Source organism: Odontesthes bonariensis, chromosome 16, assembly GCF_027942865.1.
Source record: "Odontesthes bonariensis isolate fOdoBon6 chromosome 16, fOdoBon6.hap1, whole genome shotgun sequence".
Classification (NCBI taxonomy): domain Eukaryota; kingdom Metazoa; phylum Chordata; class Actinopteri; order Atheriniformes; family Atherinopsidae; genus Odontesthes; species Odontesthes bonariensis.
Genome location: NC_134521.1, coordinates 23,035,219 through 23,061,842, shown reverse-complemented (window position 1 = coordinate 23,061,842; position 26,624 = coordinate 23,035,219). Strand labels below are relative to the sequence as shown.

At 40.5% G+C, this 26,624-nt stretch overlaps 1 protein-coding gene across 4 annotated transcripts; it reads left to right on the top strand.

Annotated features, from left to right (window-relative positions):
* Positions 1–464: 464 nt before the first annotated feature.
* On the top strand, positions 465–26,624 carry sec24a (SEC24 homolog A, COPII coat complex component). Of its 4 annotated transcripts, none has more exons than XM_075486635.1 (24): positions 465–821; positions 3,489–4,088; positions 5,908–6,072; positions 10,703–10,780; positions 11,351–11,413; positions 12,016–12,179; positions 12,493–12,680; positions 12,889–12,991; positions 16,483–16,609; positions 16,934–17,043; positions 17,921–18,033; positions 18,217–18,335; positions 18,505–18,560; positions 18,803–19,009; positions 19,415–19,538; positions 20,066–20,224; positions 20,679–20,852; positions 20,935–21,045; positions 22,916–23,091; positions 23,336–23,473; positions 23,751–23,855; positions 24,213–24,305; positions 24,537–24,640; positions 25,353–26,624. In XM_075486635.1, exons 1-24 carry the CDS (start codon positions 761–763, stop codon positions 25,465–25,467), a joined length of 3,453 nt encoding a protein of 1,150 aa, XP_075342750.1. In that variant the 5' UTR covers positions 465–760; the 3' UTR covers positions 25,468–26,624. The 4 variants fall into 4 exon arrangements, with proteins under 4 accessions (XP_075342750.1, XP_075342749.1, XP_075342752.1 ...); XM_075486634.1 differs by having other exon boundaries at positions 12,889–13,003; XM_075486637.1 differs by lacking the exon at positions 10,703–10,780.

The window sequence follows — 26,624 nt, the reverse complement described above, 5'->3', positions numbered from 1 at the left end:
CCATAAATCAAGACTCGAATGAAAACATCGTTGGTCTTCATTCGGCATGAATAGATTATTTGGCAAGTGGAAATATAATTATACAACTTAATGGTTTACATATCGTGAAAAACAATCACAAAAAAACCCTTAGCTTGAATATTCAGTTAGTAAAAGCATGTCAAGCCCTTTAGTGTCAGTTCTTCTAGAGATTGCAATTACTTTGACGACATTTTTAAATCTGGGTTGAGTTTAGTTGATAAGTTACAGGTTTCTTTACCCTCGTGATAACGAGTAGATGGTAAAAAATGACAGAAACTAACAAAAAAAAAAAGAAAAGGAAAAGAAAAGAAATCTCGGCAATAACTTGCATTGCTCATTTTGTTTCTAGTACACTTGAAAATCCCGTGCACAGGAGGAAATGCCACGTGTACACACTGCGCATGCGTTTTTTTTTTACGTTGATCCTGTTGGGTGATCCCAACTTCCGGTGAAACGGGAGAAGCGTCTCACACGATTACTCTGACCAGGCCCATCGTTACACACCCGTACGTAGTTGAACGGGGTTTTTGGTTATAGTCATGGCTTTGTGATTTAAAAGAAGTCACCTCATTATTCTATTAAAAGAAATTAGGAGACTTTGCTATAGACGCCGTTTTGACTCAACGCCACATCGTCAGAGCGACAGTTAAGCGTTATCGAGCTAGTTGGCTAGTTAAAGACGCAGCTAGCTACTCGCCAACCAAGCACCTCTAAATTAGATCCTGGTGTCCATTTCAAGATGTCAACAGCGGGTTTCAACTCTCAGAATGGGACTGGGACGGGACAGGCTTACGCAAATGGTGAGTAGCATTTAAGTATAAGTAAAGCGGGATCAATGTTAAGTAGCTGACATTAGCTAACGTTCAGGTACCAAGCGAACACTAGGGACAGTTATTTGTCTCTTTGGCTATCTACTAGATAACTGGTTTTCTTAGTAACGTTAAAGTGAAGTAACCAAGTAAGGGTGAGCTGTCAATTATGGTTACGCTACAGCTAATCTTGACCCTTGTAACCTCACTGATTTAAGATGACAAATAATAGTTGCTATTGTTGTGGTGCCCTAACTGCACTCGTTGGCTAACTAATTAAATGTAGACGGTGTTTGCTTCTGTTTGTTTGTCGAGTTAGCAAACCAACAGGTTGATCGAATATTCAATAGGTATCATACATAATATGATTAAGATAAGTAATGATATGTTCAGACTTATCAGAAAACATAACGGATACGGAGCGATCTCCCTGTGAAATCGCCCTTTAATCTTTACTCTCGAGCTTCTCGAATAGCTTGAACTTTATTTTCACATTGAAACAGCTAGCAGACTTTTGCTTGTCTTTTTCTCCCGTGTCTACTGTTTTTTTTTTCTGTGCAGTTTATAAGCCACCTAAATATTCTATCTGTATGATTACTCTGTTCGCTGTTGAACAATACGGATTTGATCAGGTTTGATAGCTCTGACATGTTTGCGCTCTGTGTTTCACTGTATATGTGGCACATTGGGTATGATCCAGATTCCTTAGAACACAGATTACTCTTGCCTGAGCCACTATTCACACATCTATATTCACGTAAACAACTACAGAAAACAATCACATCAAACTCGAGCATTTCTTTGCTTTTCTTATTGGTGCATGTGAAATACTTCACACTTCTTGTGCTGTGCAGACTGACTACATTATTGGTTTATGATGCTCCGGCTGATTAGGTCAATCTGTGTAGAGTCATGTTTGTTGAATTGTACCTTACAATTTCTTTAAATTTTAATGCTTGTCACTCTTAAAGGTTATTGATCTGGAATTTGTTCCCCGAGCTTCCATCAGTCAGAAAGCAACACATTCTATTTATTCATTTATATATATATATATAATTTTTGTTTACTCACTTCGTATCAGATGTAATCATTTTACAAATGAGATGAGGTTGCAGTAATAACACGGCTGTAAAAGTCATGTTTAAAGAAAACGAAATGTACTTAAAGAGAACACACCAACTTTGAACTTCTTATCAACTTGCAGTTGATTCAACAGTGCAGGACTGGATAGTATCAATGTCATTCTGCATCATCATTCTGTATTCTCAAGTTATTTGAACAAGTGTTTAACAGTAGAACAAATCGTACAGCTTTAACAATAGTGTGCAATTAAAATTATTAAAAACTTTTGGGAATAACTGAATTACACTATTTGAATTTGAATTGTCTGTTTTATAGAGTTGGAGTTAAATCCCTCCATTGACACCATTTCAAATCTTCCTTTCAGTGACGGTTCATAAACGACTTCAGTGATAATTTAGTCTTTAAAAGTCCTTTGTTTATATATGTCAGAGGTTGAGTTGATTTGAACTCCAAAATCTGGATTTTTTACGTTATTTTATAAACTGTCCTCCTTTGCATTGGCTTGTGTTGTGATCGACTGAGTTATCCGTTTATACGTCTTTCTGATTGGATAAGAACTGTGGCCATCTTGGAGCTTTAGGTCTTAAAATATCCAGTAAGAATATAGAACGATATGAGGTGGATTATGCTCCTCCATATGTTTCTGCTCATTGAGAAGAGTTGTTTTCTAATTCCTTTTCACTTTGCTGACTAAGCTCAGCCGCTGGTGGTTTAGTGCAGCTTTAAAATGGATTGTAGTGAAACTGTTTATATTGTGGAAACAGTTCAGCTTCAAACAGCAACCTGTTGATGCTGCATTTTAAGTACAGTTTACAGACAGATAGTTCGGTCGGTTACATTTATTGATTTTGAATTTACAAACTGATTGTACTCTGTGATTGAGCCCATTTTCTCCCACTACTACATGTTTTAGCTGATTCTTGCTCTTGACAAGATCTTGCATCACCTGCTGTTAAAATACTTCATATTCTGGAAATTAGGAAATGAGTAGCTGTTAATAAAAACTTGCTGTGTTCAATACACACTTGGGCAGACTTGACTCAAAGCCTGCTCTCAGGGCAGATCATGGTTAATTAAATCTAAATAAAAAACTAGACCCTTTGCTGTCATTTTATTGGTCATTTGATGAATTGCTTTATATAAATGACTCTTTTAAATAGAAGATAGTACATGACTTTATTTATCTTCAGGGGAAATGTATGTGATGCAGTAGCATCTAGAGTCAGTCCTTAAATGTTTTTTTTTTTTTTTTAATGGGATTGTAAGATTGAATCTGTTGCATCTCTGGTTTTATTTGTCTGGGAAGGTACTGGCTGGCATGTTGAGTTTTTGCCTATGCCCATATATTTCATGATAACTTTGGTAAAGTTTGACAAGACAGCAACCTAGAGAACTGGAATTTTTGTGAGGATCTTGGCACTATCATTTAAAAGAAAGAGGATTGTTCAACACAATGTTGATATTTAAAACAAAAAAACATTTTGTCTGTCATACATTTAGAATGTGTTAAGAGAAATGTTTAATGTTTTGGCCTTGCTTGGTAACATGCCTGCATTTTCTCCTTCTGTTTACGAGGTCCATCACAGAATCCAGTTGCCCTGCAGCAGCTGCCAGGAGTCAGCTATGGCATGACTCACCAACCAGCCTACAATCCAATGCAACCCAAAGCTACCACATCCCCTGCTCCAGGACTCTACCCCTCTGGGCCATACCAGCCTGTCCCCCCAGTTAGCTCCCATCAGCCAGGCCCACAGCTCTCTTCTTACCCTTCCTCTCCAGGCCAGCCTCTGTTGTCTAGGCCTCTGATGGGAGGTCCTCCACCCCACACACCCCCTCAGTCTTCCAGCCCCAGCCCAGGTCCCAGGCTGCCCCCAGCACAAGCTACACCACCACCACCTCCTGGTGTGTCTACTACTAGCTACTACCCAAACCCTCAACAGCCCATGGCTCCAGCATGGCAGTACAACACAGCTACCCCACCAATGGGGCCAGCCACTTCTATGAGCACGCATCCCAGAGGCCCTGTGGCAAATCACATGAATCAAGCAGCAAGCTTGGCTGCACCGTCACCATCGTCATCTGCAGCTTACAGCTCTGCACCAACGCCACACAGCACCACCCAACTCTCAGGCCCCGGAATCACACCCACCTCTATGCATGGATACCATCAGCCAGGTAGGAAAACAAAGGCTCTATTGAAAGTTGTAAGAGTCACTTGAACATCCAAGTGCACGACACAGTTTCACTTTTAGATTGAGAAATAATTACGTGGAAGTGAGGCAAAAATTTCCAATTACAGCAGGTGACGCAGTAATGATACAGGCAGTCCGTGGGTCAAATCACTAAAAAGATTAAGCATCCGGTTCGGTTTCAGAGTGAACTTTAGCCAATTCATCATCATTAGTATTATTATTATTATTATCTGAAAGCATACCATTTTCAGCAAAACTCTTCAGTCTTGATTGCATTTGTTTTCTAATGTACTGGGGGTTGAATAATTTTGCTGGCAACTGCACATTGTTTTACTAAATATCCACCACCGTCCCTTTCCAATGGGTTGATAACATGATTGCTGTGATGTCGTCTTCCTTGTTCTTGTCTTCATTCTTTGACACGTTGACTGATACGTTGGAGCTGGACATTGCCCTCTGCTCCTACGCTGAACATGTTGGGTGGCTGCTGCTGCCTCTGGCTCCCTCCCAAGCACAGACTCATTTACTCTGGATTTGTACAAAGTTCAGATTAGACTTTTATTGTTACTGTGCCACACTTATGCATTGGTATGACAAAACTTTCACAAGAAACCACATATTTTGATTTCAGTGTCTGGTGCATGTTGTATTGCTGAAATGAGTATTTACAAGATGTTGGTGACATTAACCGAAGGCACACAGCTTTATCCTTAAGGTGTTTGTAACATTTTGATTTATTGTGGTTAATTTCTTCACCTGAGAGTTAACAAAAAAAACATAAATAGAGCTTCTCGGTAACATTTTCAACCAACGGGAAGTGGCTGTATAACATGAAATGTGCATCATGAAGTGGGTTGCGTAATTTGTTCAAACCACAGTGTCTGAAGGCTTTGCTAATAAATGCTGCGATTTCACCTTTTAGTGCCTCGGTCTGTTTCTAGAATATCACTATGTCTTATAAAAACTGCATCATCGAGGCATACAGTGAATTTAAGGGCTCACTGGAGAAATGATAAGGTCTTTGTTGAGATTTTTAGCTTGTTGCGTGATTTCTTGATTAAAACCACAATAGTATATTGGTGTTCTATTCAGTGACGTGTGGAAAGTGTCACTGTGGTATTGGTTCATGTGGTGAGTGAAGTCTGTCTCAGTATAAAAGTAAAATGACAGTGCTGATATGTAATGTAAATCAGCTCTGATGACAATGTGTAGTGAAATGATAGTAAATCATTTGTGAGCAGTCTCAGGTCAGTTTTATTCTAACAAACTATATATTGCCTCGATTTTCTAGATTACTCCTTCAGAGATATTTCCTTCCTCACTCATTCAGTTGCTCCCATAACAATAATTAATCTGACAAACTGCATCATGATATCGTGAGTGTTTAGTTAATTGTGTTCTATATCGAAGTGAACCTAACTGCTACCCTCACTGATCAGTTAGTTAATCGAGGAGTTTGTCATGCAGGCTCAAGCCAGTTGGTCTGTCAGTGGGGATGGGATGGTGCTTTGACATTAGCTTGCTCTGGATTAGAAGGGGCACCACCTGGTGTCACCTCCACTCGGAGCTTATGTTACAGCCCCTCTGTGATGTCCCATATCGGTCTTGTACAGGGTATCAGCCGACAGAGCAGAGCTGTTTTACATGGCACGGTGACGTTTACATAATTCTGATAGAGAGAACTCTAAAGTGTGTCTCCTGTAGGGAGGTTTGAAATAAATGATTCAACTCCAACTTTGATCTCTTATTGTACAAGACTGTCATTTATCCAAAAGATTCATAATACTATGGTCTCTCATCAGGTACTGCACCACCACCAATGAATCTCATGGCTCCCCAAACATACCAACCGAGCAGACCTGCCTATGGGCCTCCACCTACAGGACCACCACCAACCATGAAACCCACACCACCTCCCACTGGACCCCCAATGGCAAATGCCACACCTCCACCACCGAAGACAGATGGTGAGTACTTAATAGTTGATTTATCTTAGATATGCCAACTGCCCTGTTTTTATGTGGGCATACTGCGATTACAAACTTTGTAAAGCTTTGGCACTGGAGTAAACCTTAGAGAAAGGCATTGAAATGGAACCAGTTTTTCCTTGAAGACCAAGAAATCAGTCCCTTTAACCCATTGGCGCCTAAAGCACCTGCAAAAAGGCTGCTCAATGCCTAAGCAAGTTTTTAGAAAAGGTCCCCAATGCCTGAGGGTTTTTGGAACTAAAAACAATTCATTGAAAACACCTAAGAAAAATTAAAACAAATTTCGCTGGCTGGATTGTATTACTTTTTTTTTTTTTTATCAATGTTGGACATTTGGTTCATGTAGTTTTGCTTTATGATTCAGGATAATACCCAACGCTGCTATTTATTATACTACTATTACTATACTGTTACTATACTATAACTAAATCATAATCATAATATCAGCAATAATAATGAATGATAAAAAACCCTGCAATATATCTTGCATTGTGCAGTTATACTGTATACTTCAGTGACACGACTTCTAAAACATCATAGTTGTCATACTGCAGTAATTCGCACCGGGCTCTCTTTTTTTTTTTGACACAAGGGCAACGCCACTCAAATAAGAATGAGAAGTCGTCAGAATGCAGCGCAAGAATAAATAATTACATCATGTCGAAACGATCTCGTGCCATCACTCGGGCGACATTTGTCTGATACAGCCACTTGCTCTGCCTCCAGTAACCCCGGCGAGTTGGTAGTTTGATTATTCCAAAAGTTAGGCAGAGACCGATGAAAGATTTCATCTCCTGCTTTGACACGGGGCTCCACTTCAAGTTGGATGGTGTGTGGCCGCGCCAACTCCACATCACTTCCATCGCTGTCACAGTATGTCTCGTTAACCGCAGCCATTGTAGCCGAGCTGTCAAATTAGCTACAAACGCACTATTGCAGAACAGGCTAATCGAAAACACCCACCTCATGTGTATTTGAACCAATTATTGTGCATTACATGCTATATGCGTCTTGAAAATAATGATAAATGAACAATGTTGCGCTACGCAACAACCGGCGCGAGGGGCAATGTTGCGCTAAGCAACATCCGTCGTCAATGGGTTAAAAGAGTTTATGTATTATTTTGATAGCGCTCCACCTTTTTTGTGCACCCGCTTTAGGCACAAATCTGTGAACTTTTCAGAGAGGTGCCGATGTTATCATGGTGACCCTTTTTTCAGACAACCAGTCATATGGGCAGAAATCGTAACCCGGGAACCAGGAAACTAAATATAAGCTTGTTCTCGCCATGTCTGTTGATCCCGAGCTGTAGGCTATTACATGGCAAACAGGAATGATCAGAACAAAGAAGGAAAAGTCAGTTTGTGGGAACTGACCAGCTGGACACTAAATGTTCATTGTGATTAAACTAATAATGTGATGGTGGTGAAGCTCTAACAGTCTGAAAAAAACCAAGCTGCCCTGTGGATGATAGCAGATCAACCAGAAGCTCTTCTGAATATTTTGACCAGCAGTGCCTGTCATTGCTTTCCGTGCACACTATATTGTGGTTTGATGATGATGTAAAAAAGAATGGCCAGCAGTAAATATATCGATTCAGTATCACATGGTGCTTCCTTTGGTTGTGGTTTTAATGGGCAAAAAGGGACGACTTTCCTAGATTACAGAAAGAACAAAGACGGCTTCATAGACACCTGCAGCCATGTTCTCACCCTGTCTTCCCAGATTCATTTGACAACTTTGTGAACTAGTGCTAACGGGAGAGTGATCACGGGTGTTGTTTGTTTTTAATAAGAGACAATAAATAAACATTGTGATATAATATTGTTCCTTTTTCTTTCTGAGTGCCCTTGATAAGACAAATGAGCTCCTCTTCTCTGAAGGTTCAACTCAAATAGAGGCTTTTTTGTCTTGTACTTCAACAATGCTATTACTGTGACTTCACTATTTGTGGTATACAGTAATTCCAACATGGGCTGACCACACTCCTTTCCCCAAATGCTGACTGAGTTTAACTGTTTCTCACAGAGCCCTCAGATATGGTTGGTCATTGTTAAACACTATCCTCAGCCATTCAAACCTAGAAAACTATAGCATTTAAAGTTCAAGCACAAGAAAATTTAAAGGATAAGACCGTTTTTTTTACATTGGGCCCTTGATTTCACATTATAACATGATGTTCTACTCACCCCTGCTTGTTGTTGGTCATTTGGAGCTGTTCCGAAGATTTTCGTGAGGCGTCTGGCTGCTCTCTTGAGATATTCGGCCATGAAACGGTTTCCTATGGGCAAGCTTATACAGGCACAAACTATGCTGTTTATAATTTATTAATTACTGTACACTAGCACTGATAACGTGGAGGTGCGTCGCTTACTTAAAAAAATCCGGGTTACTAATTTTGAATTTTAGCCGAATGAATAAATAGGCAGCAGGTCTGTGGGCTGTCTGTGGCAGTAGCACGACGAGGACGTCAGTAACACCCACTTTACGACAAAAAAAATCAAAATTACAGTAACCCGGATTTTTTTAAGTAAGCGACGCACCTCCACGTTATCAGTGCTAGTGTAGAGTAATTAATAAATTATAAACAGCATAGTTTGTGCCTGTATAAGCTTGCCCATAGGAAACCGTTTCATGGCCGAATATCTTAAGAGAGCAGCCAGACGCCTCGCGAATATCTTCGGAACAGCTCCAAATGTTCAACAACAAGCAGGGGTGAGTAGAACATCATGTTATAATGTGAAATCAAGGGCCCAATGTCAAAAAAACGGTCTTATCCTTTAACCACAGTTGCGTGACAAATAAAGAATTTGGCCTTGTGTTAACAGTGCCACGAGTTAGTGCTGGGCGGTATACCGGTTCACACCGAATACCGGTTTATAATTTCGTTATGATATGAATTTTTAATATACCGCCATACCGGTGTATTTGATTACACAACGGGGGGAACGCTGCGTCGCGCGACATTGTTTGAGACGGGACCCTTTTCAGTGTTGCTTCTAAACACGCATGTTTACTGTCTATTTTTAACGCTATTTAAAAAATACTGGTATTCGTTAAGCTGCATTTCCTTTCCGTGCTCCCTCCGTCTCTCTGTCAGCCTACACACACACACACACACACACACACACACACAGCCCCTCCCCTCCGTGCACACCGCGTGTGTCTCCATCAGCGAGATCATGCCTGGGAAGCCTGGAAGCTTGCTAGCTTCAGCGCCGCGTTAGATTAGCTCCCATTAAAAAGTCCTATAAAAGTATTTTATATTTTTAATACAATGTTGTCCCGACCCGACCCATAGCAAACAAGCAATTACGCCTTCTTTATAAAGTTAACTAGTCGCAAGTTTGCCGTTTAAAAAAAAAAAAAAAATGTAGTTGGGTTGTCGAGGTCTAAACACTAGCAGCTGTGAATCAAATAAAGTAGTTTTTTTAAACTCTTACACGGAATGTTTGCTGCTTCAATCCAGAAAAATATTTTCCACGATTGAAAAAGAGACGTGTTGAGGATGAGGACCAGCCTGAACCGGAGATATCAGTCTGAAACAGCTGAACAGTCCGACCAGTGTAATTAGCTATGTTATTAATTTGTTTACAATGAAGATGTGAATATTAATACAATAAAGTTCTGTGTGACCAGTTATTAACGAAGATTTTAATTTTTAATTCTGTTCTCAATCTGTAGAAAATGCTGTGAACACCTAATTATGCATGAAAAAAAAATACCGTGATATACCGTGAAACCGTGATACCGTGAAAAAATACCGTGATATGTATTTTTGGTCATACCGCCCAGCACTACCACGAGTCCCTGAACTAACCAGCATGCACCTATCCTCAGGCAAATTGACCACCTCGCTTTAGCTAGCTTCAATATCTTAACAATATTTTAATTATGGATGCCAATGCCAAAGGCATTAGACACACATCTTACTGTTGTGATATCTTTAATATTTTAACATAGAAGAACTGATGCCAGAAATCTGACCTCCTTTACTCGCATTGAAAGGCAGCTGTTGCACAGACGTCACAGAGTTTGATCCACTCTTGCCTTATCACTTGTTTGATCTTCTTTATCTTGATGTACATTTCTACTGAGGCCTCCAGCTTTCTTTTCGCTTTTTTGCCCTGGTCAGGTTCACATTCAAAAGGCCGAATGGTAGCCATATTTATCCAGGGACCAACACTGTTCCAGTTCCCAGACATTTTATATCACTACTGCCCATAATGGATTACAACCTAAAGAAAAATGGTGGCCTATGAGTGAAAGGATTGTCTCTTGTACCATAAAAACAAGTACACATTGAGTCTTTGAATTATCACATTTATATCACTAAAGGCAATGTTAATCTATTGGAGTCCTACGAGTCAGGGTTCCATTTAGGAGAACTGGTATTCCAGATGCAGATGGTCAGACAGCGATATGTTTAAAAGAAAGGTTGTCCAACAGAATAGGTATTCATTATGTGATGTATGTACAACTCTTCCTGTGCTGGCTTAGGGTTGTGATTATGTCTTTTTGCACATGTATGTCAATCTGTAAACCAAGCATTTTTGTTCTGACCCCCCACCGGTGTTTCCCTCCCTTCCCTTCTTCTTATACATGCTAGCTCAGTGTGGGGGGGTTGTCAACAACACGCTTTCTCCCACTGAGCCCGACTGCGAGGAGGATGATATTGAATGTCCAGGTGTGACAAAATGATTCGCTGTCTGGTACCTGTTAGATGTTGTGTCAGTGCTGTGGTGCCGATTCTTTGGTTGTTTTTCATCGTTTCCTTGAATGCACTCATCATTTTTAAATCCCACACATATGGATAGCAGTCTTAAAATTCTACAGAATCAGCACTTACTGCGTTCTGATTTGTTACTTTTATAATAAAAAAAAAATGCATACATACAATTACAATATTAGTAAAGTTTAAAGATGATGTACTTTAAACTGTACTTTTGACTGTGATATTTGGTGTTTTTTTTTTTTTTTGTTTGTTTGACTTTTTTTTTTTTTTTTATAGCACTGCATTTTCTTTTGGGAGTTTTTACCACTCTTTGCCTTCTAGCTCCATCACATTTCATGTAACTTATCTAAGTACAAAAGTTTCCTTAAAATTCCATAAATTTCCATAATTTCTGTAATTGGCATCATCATTTCCATCGCCATATTTCAGTACTCCTGTTGTGTCCATCTAGCCTATCCTTTGTGTTGTGTGCTTTGTCACAAATAGCAAAGTGTCTCTAAAATGATCTTTGTTTCCATACAGGAGCTGTAGCTGGCAATGGCCCGCAAGCATCAAACAGCTATAATCACGTTGACAACAAAATGGGTGAGGGTTTTTTCTGCCACGTATAGTCTGTTTTTCATGCCAACCACGTGGGCTGTGTGTTTTCAAAGCAGCCGACAGGTGGTCTGCCTCATAGGTTTTTTTGTGTGTGTTTTGTTTTTATTTACAATCTTCATCTATAAATCCAGTCATCATTACCGTTGTAATACTTAAAAATGAACACCTGCTGCAGAGATTGTTCTGGAGACATTCAAGAAACCTTGAAAGTGACGACCAGTTCTGCCGGCTGTAACCAGCTACAGGCTTTACGTTTAAAAGATGAGCCTTGATTACATAATTAGCTTTTTTAACAGTTATTTTCTGTGCCACAGACCTGCTGTAAATATTCATCAACATTTTCTAAACAAAATACACCATTCACAACTCAGATTTTAGTAATTTTAGAACCAGAGTGCCTTCGGCCCAGGGCAGTGCCTTTGGCACAGTTCTGCTGGGAAAAGTAAGGAATTGCAGTCTTGGTTTCGGTCTTTTCGAATTGCCTCACAGTTTCATTCCTCACTTTTCCATTGTGTGCTTGATTTCTCATATGCATTGACCCTTTTCACCTATTATCCTATTAACCTATTATCCCTTTTCACTTGCAGCTGGCCTGACTCAGCCCGGACCACCTGGTCGCCACTTGGGCCATTACCCTTCCCTACCACCTGGATACCAGAACACCTCAGCTCCCCACACAACACCCCCCATGCACCCTGCCATGCAAGCTGCCACGCAGCCTTACACACAAGCACCTCAGCCATACCAGCAGGTGAGAGGAAAGTCAGGGCGTTGCACTGGCTTTGTAGTGTTAGAACAGTTTGTATACACTATTAGCTCTTTTATTATGTGCAAGTTCACACATGCAACACCCCCCTGGGTGTACCGGCTGCATAGAAACCTGACGTATGGTTTGTTTGTTTTATTTTTATAGTTAATGTTCACTTTTTTTTCTTTTTTTTTCCCCCGCTTCACTGTTTAGACTAGTCAGTCGTGCAGGAGTAGTCATCCATTCTTTATTAAGTAATAGTTATCAGTTTTAGTAAATTTCGAACCATTATAGCTTTCTGTTCTGACTCATCTAGCTGCCCGGTGGCCCAGGGCCAGCCCAGCTGAGCCCATCGTTGGCAGCCATGAGTCTCCAGTCCAGCACCCCGGAGTCTCTGAGGGCAGTCAACCTGTTGCAGGAGAGGAATCTGCTGCCACCAACCCCAGTTCCTGCCCCCACACCCTGCCTCCCACAGGACCTGCAGAAAATCAACTGCAACCCAGAGTAAGCTGTGATAAACCAGTACAGCATGTGTTTATTTGGACTATGCAGTTATTATTTAAAACTGATGTCGGTGTGATTGATGTTTTTAGATTATAAAGGAATTATTTATACAATTTCTACACAGAAATTGACAACGTTAGCTGTAGTTAGGTTTCCATCTGTGCACAGATAGTTTACACTGAATCTTTAACCGTTTTTGTTTCTTCAGGGTTTTCCGTTGTACACTGACCAGCATCCCTCAGACCCAGTCTCTGCTGAATAAAGCGAAGATGCCGTTGGGCCTGCTGCTACACCCTTTCAAAGACCTCTCGGTAGCTATTGAGGTTCATATTTATAATATTTTTTGAAATATGGATTTGGGTTTACTTTGTTTTCTGGCACTGTACATTCTTAATCTTCCTCCCCACTAGTTTTGGCACATAAATTAAGAAGATAAACTATCCCTGTTACAGCCGCTTTAGGGGATCAGAGGAAATGTGCTGTTATTCCTCAAAACTGATTAAGCAGCACGTTTAAGGCCTCGGTATGCTTCTCCGTAGCTATCCGTCAATACGACTCTGTGGTCACTAAACCTTTCGAAGTTCTCCGTCGGGATGTCGGATACATAAGGCAATTCACCTCCCGATCAGTAGGCGTCGCTACGTTAAACGACCCAATCTCGCGACGTCTATCGTGAAAGTCGTTGATTGATTGTTCACCTTCCGGCTCCGTTCCACTCCTCACAGTGAATGATGGCGACCGAGAGAGTAAGACTTTTGTTGGAGTTGGAGCTTGTTGAAATTGAAATGCAAATAATTTTGACCAAATGTTGACTGGCACACAGTAAACTCTGTCAAAAATGGCGGTGTCATTGTTCTGAGAGGAAGGAGCTAAACCGGAAAAGTGAGTCCGGAAATGATGTTGTTAGCCGACCAATCACAACCCTTGTGGTCACTGCGAGTCTCCGTCGCCTCGGCAGATAGATAGATAGGAATTTTGGCCGACGCACGCATTAGAGGGCTCTCCGTAGAGGGCTCTCCGTAGAGGGCTCTCCGTAGAGGGCTCTCCGTAGAGGGCTCTCCGTAGAGGGCTCTCCGTAGAGGGCTCTCCGTAGAGAACCATAAATCAGGCTTAAGTCACGACCCATTTTGTTAACCTTGAAGTCGGGGAAAGCTATGTTTAGCTGCTATGAAGACGGATCATTTCAGCGCACTTTAATTGAGTTAGTTAATGCAGTAAGCGACTCTGTTAGCCTCACCGGTTCATTGACAGGTTCTCTCGCCTTGTGTCTGTCTTTCTGTGCTCTCCACTGTTGCCATTTACACAATCAGTTCTCGGATGCACAGCAGAGCTCATTAAGTAAATGTCAGACAACAAGCCAATGACCAACTGGGATTTTGATGTTTTGATGAGGCATTTTGCTATTTTTGTTATTCAAATATTCAACATGATGCATCATATACAGTTGAGTTGATGTAACATTGTTACTAAAGTTTTATTATATTGGTGATACTGTGAATATTACAATATGAGAATAATTTTGCTGCTGAAAACACTTGACTAAACATAGTTTAAGAGTTTGAAGTGTTTTAGTATTTAGCATTTATTCTGAGTGGATGACAGAATAAAATGCAACCGGCCTTTTATTTTTTTTTATTCAGTTGTGCTGTTGTCTGTTGTGTGCATTGTTGCACAGTGAGAGTTGTCCCTTCTATTAAATGGAGGCTGTGTTCTTTATCATGGCTACGGTCGCTATGGTGAATTGTAGTATTCTTGTTTAAATGATTGTGTGATTATTTCAAAGTGAAAAGGGTTTTTGAAACTAAACGTCTTACTACTTCTCGGCTAGTTGACCTCAGTTAACAGTTTTTTTCCCATTGCTTTTCACCAGTAGGACAAAATTCTTCTGTTTCTTTTTGTGTCAAAAGTATTCGCATTCAGTACCCAAGTAAGAGCAGATACTAGAGTTTAAAAAGACTTCTGTAGAAGTTGAAGTAGCAACTCAAGCTTTTTACTCAAGTAGAAGTATAAAAGTGCTGGCTTCAAAACTGCTTAAAGTATAAAAGTAAAAGTAATATAAAGGAGAAAAAAAAAGCCATCAAATGTTATAGGCCCCGCACCAAAGGGGCCTATAGGGCACAACACGAAAAAACAAACATAGTTTTTTCGAAAGGAAAGCCATTAGCTCGTGGTACTTGGGTATGCAGAGCTTGCAGCACATTCGAAAGGAGTTGTTTTTATTTGGATCCAGCCATTTCAAAGGGATGTACAGGGATGTACAAGAGTTGGCTTGTCTTCCGAGCTACCAGCTTCCTGTCTGGTGCTTGGTTGGGACATATCCGAAATAGAGCAGGTTAGCCTGGCGGGGACGAAGCAGTAGTGATGCCAGCGGAGTGCAACACCGAAGCTTCGATACGTGCTTCGGACCCTGAACTACAATTCCATAGAACCACTGCTTCAAAGCTTGCTTGCGTGTGACGGGATTTGTAACGTGCAGGGGTGATGGATCGCGTATAGACCAGAATAGTGTGTCAGAATGGAATATGCTTATACTTCTCATCCAATCGCAATCAAATTCACTCGATTCACACCGAAATTAAATATGAGTACCAAGGCTGTTTTGAAAATGTAAGGCGTAGAAGTAAAAAGTCGGCTGAAAAATAATTACTCCAGTCAAGTATAGATGCCCAAAAATTTGACTTAAGTAAAGTAACAAAGTATTTGTACTTCGTTACTTGACACCTCTGGTTTGCACTAAGAGTAAGTCATTAGTGGGAGCTTAGTGAATCAAATCTTTATATAAAATAATTAGAAAACATAAAAATGCATTGAATACCTTTACTATTGACAGCAAATAATGCTTTTAGAATGAGTCACTCCAGACTCATTTACCTGGTACCTGAAAAAATCTGTCACAGTCATTTGGTTTACATTCCTACATTAATTGAGGACACAAACAGCAAAGACTTTACACAACTGGACAACAATGAGAACTTCTTTATTCAAATGCCAGCTACAATAGCCGCTTTCGGACAGAGCCGTTCTAAGAACGCAGTTATCAGAACGGTCCTACTCGAATTTCGTTCCGATAACTGTCCTTCCCCAGCGGAACTGTTTCAGTCTGCAATCACACATGAGTCGGGACCAGGTCGGGACTGATGCGGCGCGCGCAGCCGTGTGCGTCAGTGACGTGTTACGTTAGCCGTTTAGCACCACATTCAACAACAAAACAAAACCCGGTAAAAGTAAGGAGAGAAGAAAAAACACCACAAAGAAGCTAATATGGAGAGCAGGGAGGCCACCGTGTTCATGGTCTGCATGATGGTGATATTAATCATGGACGATCACATCAGGCGTCTAACATGGAGGCTGGAAGAGCTCACAGAGAGAGTCAGGAGACGATACTTTTTCATTTCATGAAGGAAGAAAGGAGAGCAGAGCGCTGCAGACAAAGGAGACAACGTGTAAGTTTAACTTATTAAACACCCGCAGGTTCTGTCTGTGTGGTATGAGGAAACATTTCAGCCGTGATAGCATGACATGGGGCGTAGCTACCGACCACCACACACCTCCGTCAGATGTGTTCTATAGAACCATGAAAAGACCCGACCTCGGAGAAGGAGCTAAAATGGTTATAGGAACTGAGGGAGAAAGCCCCGAGTTCCTGTATGTCCGAACACGGGAGAAAACGGCCCCGCGGATTAAAAGGTTATTAGAACTGCCAAAGGTTCCTACAGTCCGAAAGCGGCTAATGAGATGCAAACTAGGACAGCTTTTTTTTTCTGACAGAGGTTGTTTCTGTTCTCTTCTTTCATCATTGCAGCAACTTCCTGTGGTGACATCTAGTACCATTGTCAGGTGTCGGTCCTGCAGAACTTACATCAACCCCTTTGTCTCTTTCCTGGACCAGAGGAGGTGGAAGTGCAACCTATGTTATCGAGTCAATGATGGTAAGAGGCAAGAGGGATAAGTGAGAAAGGAGGACCTGGAAGAGCTAATGTCTGTTAGAATGTTAGAGGCACTTAACTGTGTTTTAGACTAATGCAGCTTAGCCACAAAGTGTTGTTTATAGAGTGTGAATATTTACCTATCCTGTAGATGTCTTCATTGATTTTTTTTTTTTTTTTTTTTTTTTTTTTTTTTTTTTTTTTTTTTTTTTGTAATGCCTGGCTTATATGAAGAAAAAAGACAAATCTACTAAATTTTGTATTATGACAAGAAAAGAAAAAAAGCGTAATAAGAAACCTCTCTGGATCTTGTGTCTGTCTGTGTAGTTCCAGAAGAGTTCATGTACAATCCAGTCAGCAGATCATATGGAGAACCACACAAAAGACCAGAGGTCCAGAATGCCACTATTGAGTTCATTGCTCCTTCAGAGTACATGGTGAGTTTTAGCAGCTTTATTAATCTTGTACCTTTTAAAGCATCACAGAAGAATCTGGCATTTTTTTAGCTCTATGGTTCCCCCTACAGTTGTGGGATGTAATACTTATGTTGCAAAAACAAATCTCAGTTTGAGCCCTGCACATGCGTAGCCATACATATGAATTTGTAATCATGTTATAGAGGTTGACAAAGACATCAGAGGCCCCCAAAAATGACAAAAACTGTGTAATGTAATGCTACAGGACTAGTAAGGATGTATAATATGATATGTGATTAAAGAAACAAAAAGACAAAACAAACAAAGTAAATTTCTTGATTATCTTTCTTTTCTGCCTCACTTCCTCCAACAGCGTTGTCTTTGTTCTCTTTGCTGCTTCTGCCAAGGTTCAGATATATATATATATATATATATATATCTTTTCCTTTATTTTAAACAAGTGTTTTTCTTTTATACATGTTTTTTATTTGTTATGGAAGCAGTGTGTTGTTAACTTGTTGTCGTTGTTGTATGACATGGTACTGTATTGCAAAACGGTGTGGCGCTATGCAGGAAAGCAAAGCCCTGAAGTGCTGTATCTCAGCCCCTGGCTCGCTCCAGGGCAGTTTCAGGTCCGGGCACATGCATAATAAAGTTTGCTCAGAACCAGTCGGAGGCAGGTAGTTTAAAGGTTCACACACGTCTCTTGTGTTGCATATAAAAGGACTTTGCACGTGCCTAGATACTATTGTGAAAGTGATGCTACATGTTGTTAATGAACGAGGATAGGCGTGTAATAAATTCCATGTATGTATGTCTTTGTATGTGATAGTAATTTTGTCGTTTTATTTATTTTGCTTGAAATAACTTCTCACGTATTTGCTCGGATTTTGTGCAGTTGAGGCCACCGCAGCCGGCTGTTTATCTCTTTGTTTTGGACGTATCTCACAACGCAGTAGAGACTGGGTACCTGAATGTGTTCTGTCAGTCACTGCTGGACAACATCAATGCGTATGTACATCATTCTCTTTTGAGTTAGTTCAGATTATGTGATGGTATTAAGTGGTTTTCCATTCTATATTGGAATAAAAATATATTTATACATGGAAACAGGATAAAACTATCAACCTAAGAAGGTCATCCCTGTCAGATAAATCTAACGCTTTCATCTACGTACGTGTGTGTGTTCCCAAGGCTTCCTGGAGACTCGCGGACAAAGATAGGCTTCATAACTTTTGACAGCACCATCCACTTCTACAACCTCCAGGAGGGACTCTCCCAGCCGCAGATGCTTATCGTATCTGACATTGAAGGTGAGACACAGCTGACAGCAAAGGCTACGCTCATCATTACATCTGTCTGCAAACTCACTGCAGAAATATTATCCTTCTCAAACATTTCTGATTGTTGTTCTTAAAATGGATCTAAATATCAGAGCTGGGTGTTTTTTGTTTTTAAGTTGGGATATTTTGTCTTCCACAGATATTTTTTTACCAACACCAGACAGCCTTCTAGTTAACCTCAACGAATGCAAAGAGGTAAGAATTGTAACTCGATTAATGCAATATGAGCATTTAACAAGCCTAAACCGTTCCCCTTTTTTCATTTAGTAGGACGTAACATTGGTTATAACAGTTATTTTAAGATTTCATGTCTTTTATAAACACACCAGCTTGGGTTCTCACTGGTAGATTGAAGAAGTAAGACAGGGCTTCATAAGATTTAAACTCATGCCGGATATTTGTTTATTTATCCTTTTTTCTTTTTTTTTCCTTTCCAGCTAGTGCAGGATCTGCTGAAGAGCCTGCCAAATTTATTTCAGAAGACAATGGAGACCCAATCTGCTCTGGGTTCAGCTCTGCAGGCAGCCTTCAAGTTGTTGTCACCCACCGGGGGGCGCATGTCCGTCTTTCAGACCCAGTTACCCAACCTTGGTGTGGGGGCTCTCCAGTCCAGAGAGGACCCCAACCAGCGGGCATCTGCCAAGGTACAAATTTCTAATGACGACTTTTCCAAAGGATCTCGATGAGGAGCCTGTTGAAAATCATCCAGTAGGATCAGAACATGTTTTAAAATCTTGGTGTGGATCATTTAAAAGAATGTATAATCAGATTCAAGATCCACACTCTATTCCAGCTGATGGTGATTATGCTGCAAATCAAGAATAAGAAATGTTTATCAAGTCAGTAAGTTTAGTTTCCACCTCAGTAAATTTAGCCAACGAGATCACATACCAGCAAGCGTAAAGCTAACACCATAAATGCTGGTGATGAGGAACAGACTACGCTCCCTTATAATGTACTGTTAAGTGTCCAGAATCTGCGGGAGTCTTTACTGACGCCTGCCCGGTAGCGGCTAGCTTGGGTTTCACCCTGATGCGTTTTCCTTTCAGGACATCCAGCACTTATCCCCGGCGACAGACTTCTACAAAAAGCTGGCCCTGGACTGCTCTGGCCAGCAGGTGGCTGTTGATCTGTTCCTGCTCAGCTCTCAGTACTGTGACCTGGCCTCGCTCGGTGAGTAGCAGGCTGATTGATTAGAGGGGGAAAGTCGAGAACGGTTTTAGGAAAATAGGACATGTGAGGGAGTTTGGTGGTGCGGATGCTGCTCAAGGCTACAAGTTCAGTATCTGGGTTGCAGAATTTGCTCCGTCATGATAATGTAACAATTGGTGGCACCATCCATCAGTAAATGTGTCAATCAATTTTCCTCTCCTTGCATCTTCTGGATTTATTTATGTTTTCCTGTATTCTCTGAAAGATTTTGATGACAGTGAAGGGATCCAGTGCAAATCTTCTAGCCATGTGTCTTGTAAAACCAAACAGTGCAGTGATGGAGGTCCATTAGATTCCCACACGAGATTAAATTCCATGACAATATAGAGATCAGATGCATTTCTTTCTTTGTGAGTGTCTGTGAAACAATAAATGTATTAATTGTGCTTTCACGGGGAGTTTTAATTGTGCTCAGCACTATAGGCTCTATCTGACCTTCTGTTTCCAAAATGTGTCATTTCCCTTGTTCTGTTCATTCTCTGTCCCAGGCTGCATATCCAGGTTCTCAGCAGGAAGCGTTTACTACTATCCCTCCTACCACCACCAGCACAACCCCGCTCAGGTGGAGCGCTTCCAGAAGGATTTGAAGAGATATATAACAAGAAAGATTGGCTTTGAGGCTGTTATGAGGATACGTTGCACCAAAGGTCTGTTGGCACTAAAGTTCAGGGCATGTTTGAGTGTTGAAAATACATTAAGTGTATGTTACCACATCTGAGTTTTGAATCTCTCGTTTATCTTAGATTTTTAAATCTTATTTAAGTGTAGCGATAAGACTTAAACTCATCAAGTAAAATGTTTGTTGTGGTTTGCAGTAAGTTTATGTGACCCATAGTGCCACAGCAGCTCAATGGGTTACGCTGTACTGTATATCCTGTGAACATAGACAATTTATGCTTATGTTCACAGTGTATATAGCAGGTTGAAATACTCCAGAATTTTTATTTAGTAAACCTCAATGCAAAAGGGTTTTATTAAACCTTGAAATGTGTTTGATGCACTCATGAACAGTTCAGCCATCACAGCTCCTGAGTGCATAAAAGTCTTCTTTTGTTCAGTCCAGTGTAATTGATCTTGTTTTCTCTCTCCACCCCCCTGCAGGTATGTCCATCCACACGTTCCACGGGAACTTCTTTGTGCGCTCCACAGATCTGTTGTCTCTCCCAAACGTCAACCCGGATGCTGGCTTCGCAGTTCAGATGTCCATCGAGGAAAACCTGGACGACATGCAGGTCGTTTCTTTCCAGGCCGCACTGCTCTACACCTCAAGCAAAGGTACACACAAACAGACGGAGAAGGCGAAATTCAGACCCTACATCTTCGACTCTGTTTTCTGACAACGAGTTTTCTCTCACAGGGGAGAGGAGGATCCGCGTGCACACTTTGTGTCTTCCTGTCGTCAATTCTCTGTCGGATATCTTTGCGGGCGCTGATGTTCAAGCAATCACTGGACTTTTGGCTTGTATGGGTAAGTGTCGTTCATGGGTCATTTGTTCCCACGGTTCAATGCGCAGATGCTTAAATTAAAAAAGAGAATTTCTTTTCTCCTTGGAGGATCATTTCCTCTGTGTGCAGAGTAACTCCAGATCAAATCATAGAATCCTTTCTTAGAAGCATGCAATAAATGTGAAGTATTGAATTCTCCCTCATGTCTGTTAACATCATTTGAAAATACAAGGATTTGCCTTGAAAAGGCTTAAAAGGTAGAAGCATGAATATGTTGCCTCAGGTCATTATTGGAAAAGATTTGTGCTACGTGTGATCGTTTCAGACGTGATTTATTTAATGTTTTTAAAGCTGGTGGATGATTTAGATTTCTGTGTATATAAAGTAACTTATTCTTTATTTTATTCAGTGAATTCAGAAGCTGAGTGGAGGCTTGTAGTCTCAGACTAAAAAGCTCTGGTGGATATGGTCAACTTGTCAATAAAATTGTTTTTACAATTAATCCCAGAATTATTCTTAGCCTGATCCTTAACTTTGTTTAAAGCCAGTAGGTTTCTTCTGACTGGGGAAAAAAAGTGTAGCGAGCCTTTGGGTTTGAGAAGTTAATGATGAATATCAGCTCACATCTATACAGATTATTCTAAAAGTGTGATGTCCTACCCACACCCTTCCTCAGTAGAAATATAAATCAAACATAGAAATTGTTCACATTTATATCAAATCAAAATCAAATCAAATTTATTTGTATAGTACATTTCATGTACAAAACAATTCAAAGTGCTTTACATAAAATAAAAGCATTGCAGCAGGAAGTGGAAGAAGCATTAAAAATACATAAAAGAATATAAGGAGAAACAAATAAAATTATTTAAATGAATTTAAAAACAAACAACAGTCCAGATAGATTAAAAGATATCGTGTAGATTTCATGCATAGACACATGAGAACAGAAATGTCTTTAACCTGGATTTAAAAATGTCTACATTTGGTGAAAGTTTAATCTCCACTGGCAGTTTGTTCCACTTGTTTGCAGCATAACAGCTAAATGCTGCTTCTCCATGTTTAGTCTGGACTCTGGACTGGACCAGCTGACCTGAGTCCTTGGATCTAAGAGCTCTGCTAAGTTTATATTGTCTGAACATATCACAGATGTATTTTGGGCCTAAACCGTTCTGGGATTTGTAAACCATCAGCAGGCTTTTAAAATCTATAGATAATACCTTTAAAACAAAGACTTACTGTCTTTCAGGACTTGTCTTATTTAGACACATTTGTTTAAATGATGATATGGATGGACATTTACCATGTGTATGAATAATAGTGGGCTTAACTGTAAAGACTTGAATCAGGAGTATGAAGGTTGGATAATAATGCGTATACGTGTTTGATAGATGTGGTTGAACATGGATTTGTATAAAGCATCACAACACTTAACTGCCACAGTAAAAATTCTTTATTTACTACAATAAATTAAATTACTATAATATGAATATGATATACTATAATGTACTACAATACAGTAATATAAACAGTATTGGTACTGTTAAAGGTGTATTAAGGTTTTAGTTGTTGGTAATGTATGGCTTTTAAGAGTCAACAAAATCATATTTTACTGAGTGACTTATTCAGGTTTTTAGAAGTGCTACCTCATGAATTTAAATGATTTATGTTGTGGTCAAATCTGTACTGTTACAGATTATTTTGCTGACTCATCGCCACGTTTCTACTCTAAACTTCATGGCAGCCAAGTTTTTGGACTCCCCTTGACAACGACCCCCCCCACGGACACCAAATCCTTGTTTCTTCCAAATTCTAAATCCGTCCCACAGCTGCTTGACAGAAAGCCTTCTCAGTCCTTCTTGTGATAACATGGACTATGTCCCTCTCTCCAGCTGTGGACCGCTCGGTGACGGCCAGTTTGGGTGACGCCAGAGATGCGATGACCAACGCTGCCATCGACTCGCTGACGTCTTACCGGCAGTCTGTGTTGACCATCCAGCAGCCAGGCCTGCTTGCTCCGGCCTGCCTCAGACTCTTCCCTCTCTACGTCCTCGCCCTGCTCAAACAGGTGATCTTTTTTTTAAACCCGATACAATAATTGTAGAGAAACCACACTGTCAGATAATTATTATTTTTTTCTTTTACTTTTGCCTTGACTTAAACCTCGATCAGTTACATGAGGATAACTTACTATGTCAACTTTGCTCGATTAAGACAGACTAAAACCAGAATATATCCTGTTGAAAAACTGCTTCTGCTTCCATTGAGTCGTGACTGATCCTGTTTGGTGTGTTTGTGTGTGAACACTGTAGCGAGCCTTCAGGACAGGCACCAGCACCCGGTTGGATGACCGAGTATCTGCCATGTACCAGCTGAAGTACCAGCCGCTGATCTACTCTATGCTGATGATCCACCCCGCTCTGTACCGTGTCGATGATCTGTCAGATGAGGTGAGGATGAAGTTTGTAACTACTGGAAGCAAGCAGGGCCACCTAACTTTTTCTCCGAAGTCCATGCGTATTTGAATAGGCAGCGATATGATTGGAAAAGAAAGCAAAAAGTGTTTTTATGTTGTGTATAAATAAGTGGAAGAATGTTTTGGGTTTTTTTCTGTTAAGACCATATTATTAAGTGTTGAAGGCAAATAGTAAATCCACTATTTTCCAGGTGTTTTGAAGTATCACTGCTTGACTTAGTAATCTTCCTACGTCTTCTCCATTTTCTCAGGGGGCTCTGAACGTTAATGAGCGGACCATCCCCCAGCCTAAAGTGCTGCAGCTGTCTGTGGAGAAGCTCAGCAGGGAGGGAGCTTTCCTCATGGATGCTGGAATCGTAAGTTTTCAAATAAGAACTCGTAACAAGCTGACAAAGTCAGAGCTGATGTCTCAAGCTTGGCAGGGGCCAACTTGGGACTTCCCTCACTGTGTGATGTAATGATTCGCTGCCTACATTTTTCTTGAATTACTCTAAAGCTGCCTTGGATGCAGCATCTCTATAATTGTGGATAAAAAGGGAGCCAACTTAGAGAGAAATGTCTTCAGAAGAAAAAGTCATATAAATGTAATGTCAATGCATTTTGTGCCAATAAAGGGGTCTGCCAATCTCTTTTACCCACATACATCTTTGTAGTAAAACCTTGAGCGGATGAGTTGAAACATCTATGCTTTTTTTTCTTCTTCTTAATGAAAGGTGATGTATCTGTGGATCGGACGTAACTGCCATCCTAACTTCCTCATGCAAGTCCTGGGAGTTCCAAATTACGCTGCCGTGCCTGAAAACTTGGTAGGAAACGTCATGGTGCAGTTCTCACCCTCTACTCAAATGTACTTAAGGACACGTATATGTCACATGCGATAAAGTTCCACTGTGTTACGTTTTGTTCTGTTAATACACATTTGTGCTCGTCGGGCCTCACTACACTACCGTTACTGCCATACAGCAGAACCACAGTCTAACTCATCACATTTATCACGTTAATGATGACGAGAAACTTGATTGTTGTTTTCTTCTCAGTATCTCCTCCCAGAACTGGACACTGCAGAGTCCCAGAGAACCATAGCTTTCATTGGGTGGCTCAGGGATCAGAGGCCGTTCTTCCCCTCCCTGCACGTCATCAGGTGGGCCACAGACCTCGTTGGGCATTAGAAGGGCACAAAATATCACCTGATATCAGAAATGTGGACTTGTTACACTCAGTTTTCAGCTTCAGTCTGACATTGCCTCCACAGTTATTGATTTCCTTGGATGAGGGCATTTTTCTCCTTGTGTGATTAATAATCTGCTGTCATTTTTAAAGTTTTTTTTGCGTTCATGGGACAAATCTGTCAGCTAAGCGGTTGAAAGTTGTGGTTTTTTTTGGTCATGGTCTTTTATTCAGCTGGGAAAAATAAGAACTGAAAAAAACAACTTATCACCTTTTGAAGTGAATCACGAGGAACAGAAAAAATAAGGGGTTTTAGATTTAAAGCTTCTCGTAGGAGTTGTGAGATTTAACAGTGCATTTAATGGTGCGTATGCACAATTTTACACTATTACTCTTCGTAAAGGTGGACATAAAGCACCGTATTGTGCCAGTAAAGGCAGGGGAAGAGGAAGATTGCTAGATGGCAAACAAATGTGTGTTGGATGAATATGTTGCAACAGTTAGCTTTAAATGTGTTGTCTCGATACCTCTGACAGGGAAAGCTAATGGGAAAATAAAAGGCTCTGAATCCAAAGAAACTCAAAGCTTTAAACAAAGTGATTAAATTCATTGTTTTCTCTGCAAAAAAAACCAAACTTCCACTGACATTTTGACATGTTTCTCCCTGTATTTGATGATCTTCTCAGGGACGAGAGCCAGCTGAAACCACATTTTATGCAGAACATGATCGAGGACCGAACAGAGTCGGCCCTGTCGTACTACGAGTTCCTCCTCCACCTCCAACAGCAAATCTCCAAATAATCCTCTGTGAGATTGTTGAGACGAGGAGACTTCCGATCAAGGACATGCATCGTGTGTGTGTGTGTGTGCGTGTGTGCGTGTGTGTGTGTGTGTGCGTGCGTGCGTGCGTGGGTATGTTAAAGCAGTGAGATGCACACTCAAGGATGCCTCCTGCTCCACCTCCAGCTGTGGTCCACCATTATCTCGGAGAAGAACCCGAGTTTGATGTGAGGCGATCATCCGAATTAAATTGTGCAACGGAGAGACGCGCGGACGCGACTGTGACTTGATTCTGATGTAATCTGGCACTTTTCTTACCAGCTGAAGCAATGTGTCGGAGGAGACTAAAGCAATGATGATTATTATAATGTCAGTGATTGAATGAATCAGTGTTTATTCTCATAGAACAATGCTGTCAAACAGAGGTATCGTTCAGATACAGTACAGGCAAACGGATGTGTTCAAGTGTTTTTGTTCTAAAAGCACACTCGTCTTTACTAACACAAATCAAACACGTATGAATGCTTTAGTTTAGCTTTATGAGGAAGGTCAGTGCTCAAAGACTGTTCTTGGATATAACCTCGAGTATTTGTGTACACAACACCTGAGCGCTAACGACTTTAACATTGTACCTGAAGGACGGAGTGTGTGCTTGGAAGTGTTTTTTTTTTTCTTTCTTCTTTTTTATTTGACAGTCATTATAATCGTGTGTTGAACAAATGCGTAGACTCTGATGTTGAAGGCAGATGGACATTCGCTGCCTGGAACGTGTCGGCCGGCAGTGGGACGTTGTCTCGTGTGTCTGAGCTGTTCATCTTTTCTGTCTCTGACAACATCCCTCTTCTGTTGATTCCTTTTTTTTTTTTTTCTTCTGCTTGTTTAATTTATGAGACTCCTAATCTGATTAAATTCTATAATTGCCTTGTACGGGAACTCACTTTTTATTTTTAAACCTCCGTTTAAATACAGACTATATACAAAATATTTTAATATAATAGGATATGGGAAATTCCTTTAACACAGACATAACAAAGCCATTGTGATCTTTTAATCGTGCTTATTGATACTTGTATATTGAAAATACTGCATTATGTGTAGGTGGAGAAATGCTGATGATTTTAGTATAAACATGGAGCTGAAATGACGCGAAGAAAATAAAATACTTGGGACTTTTTAAA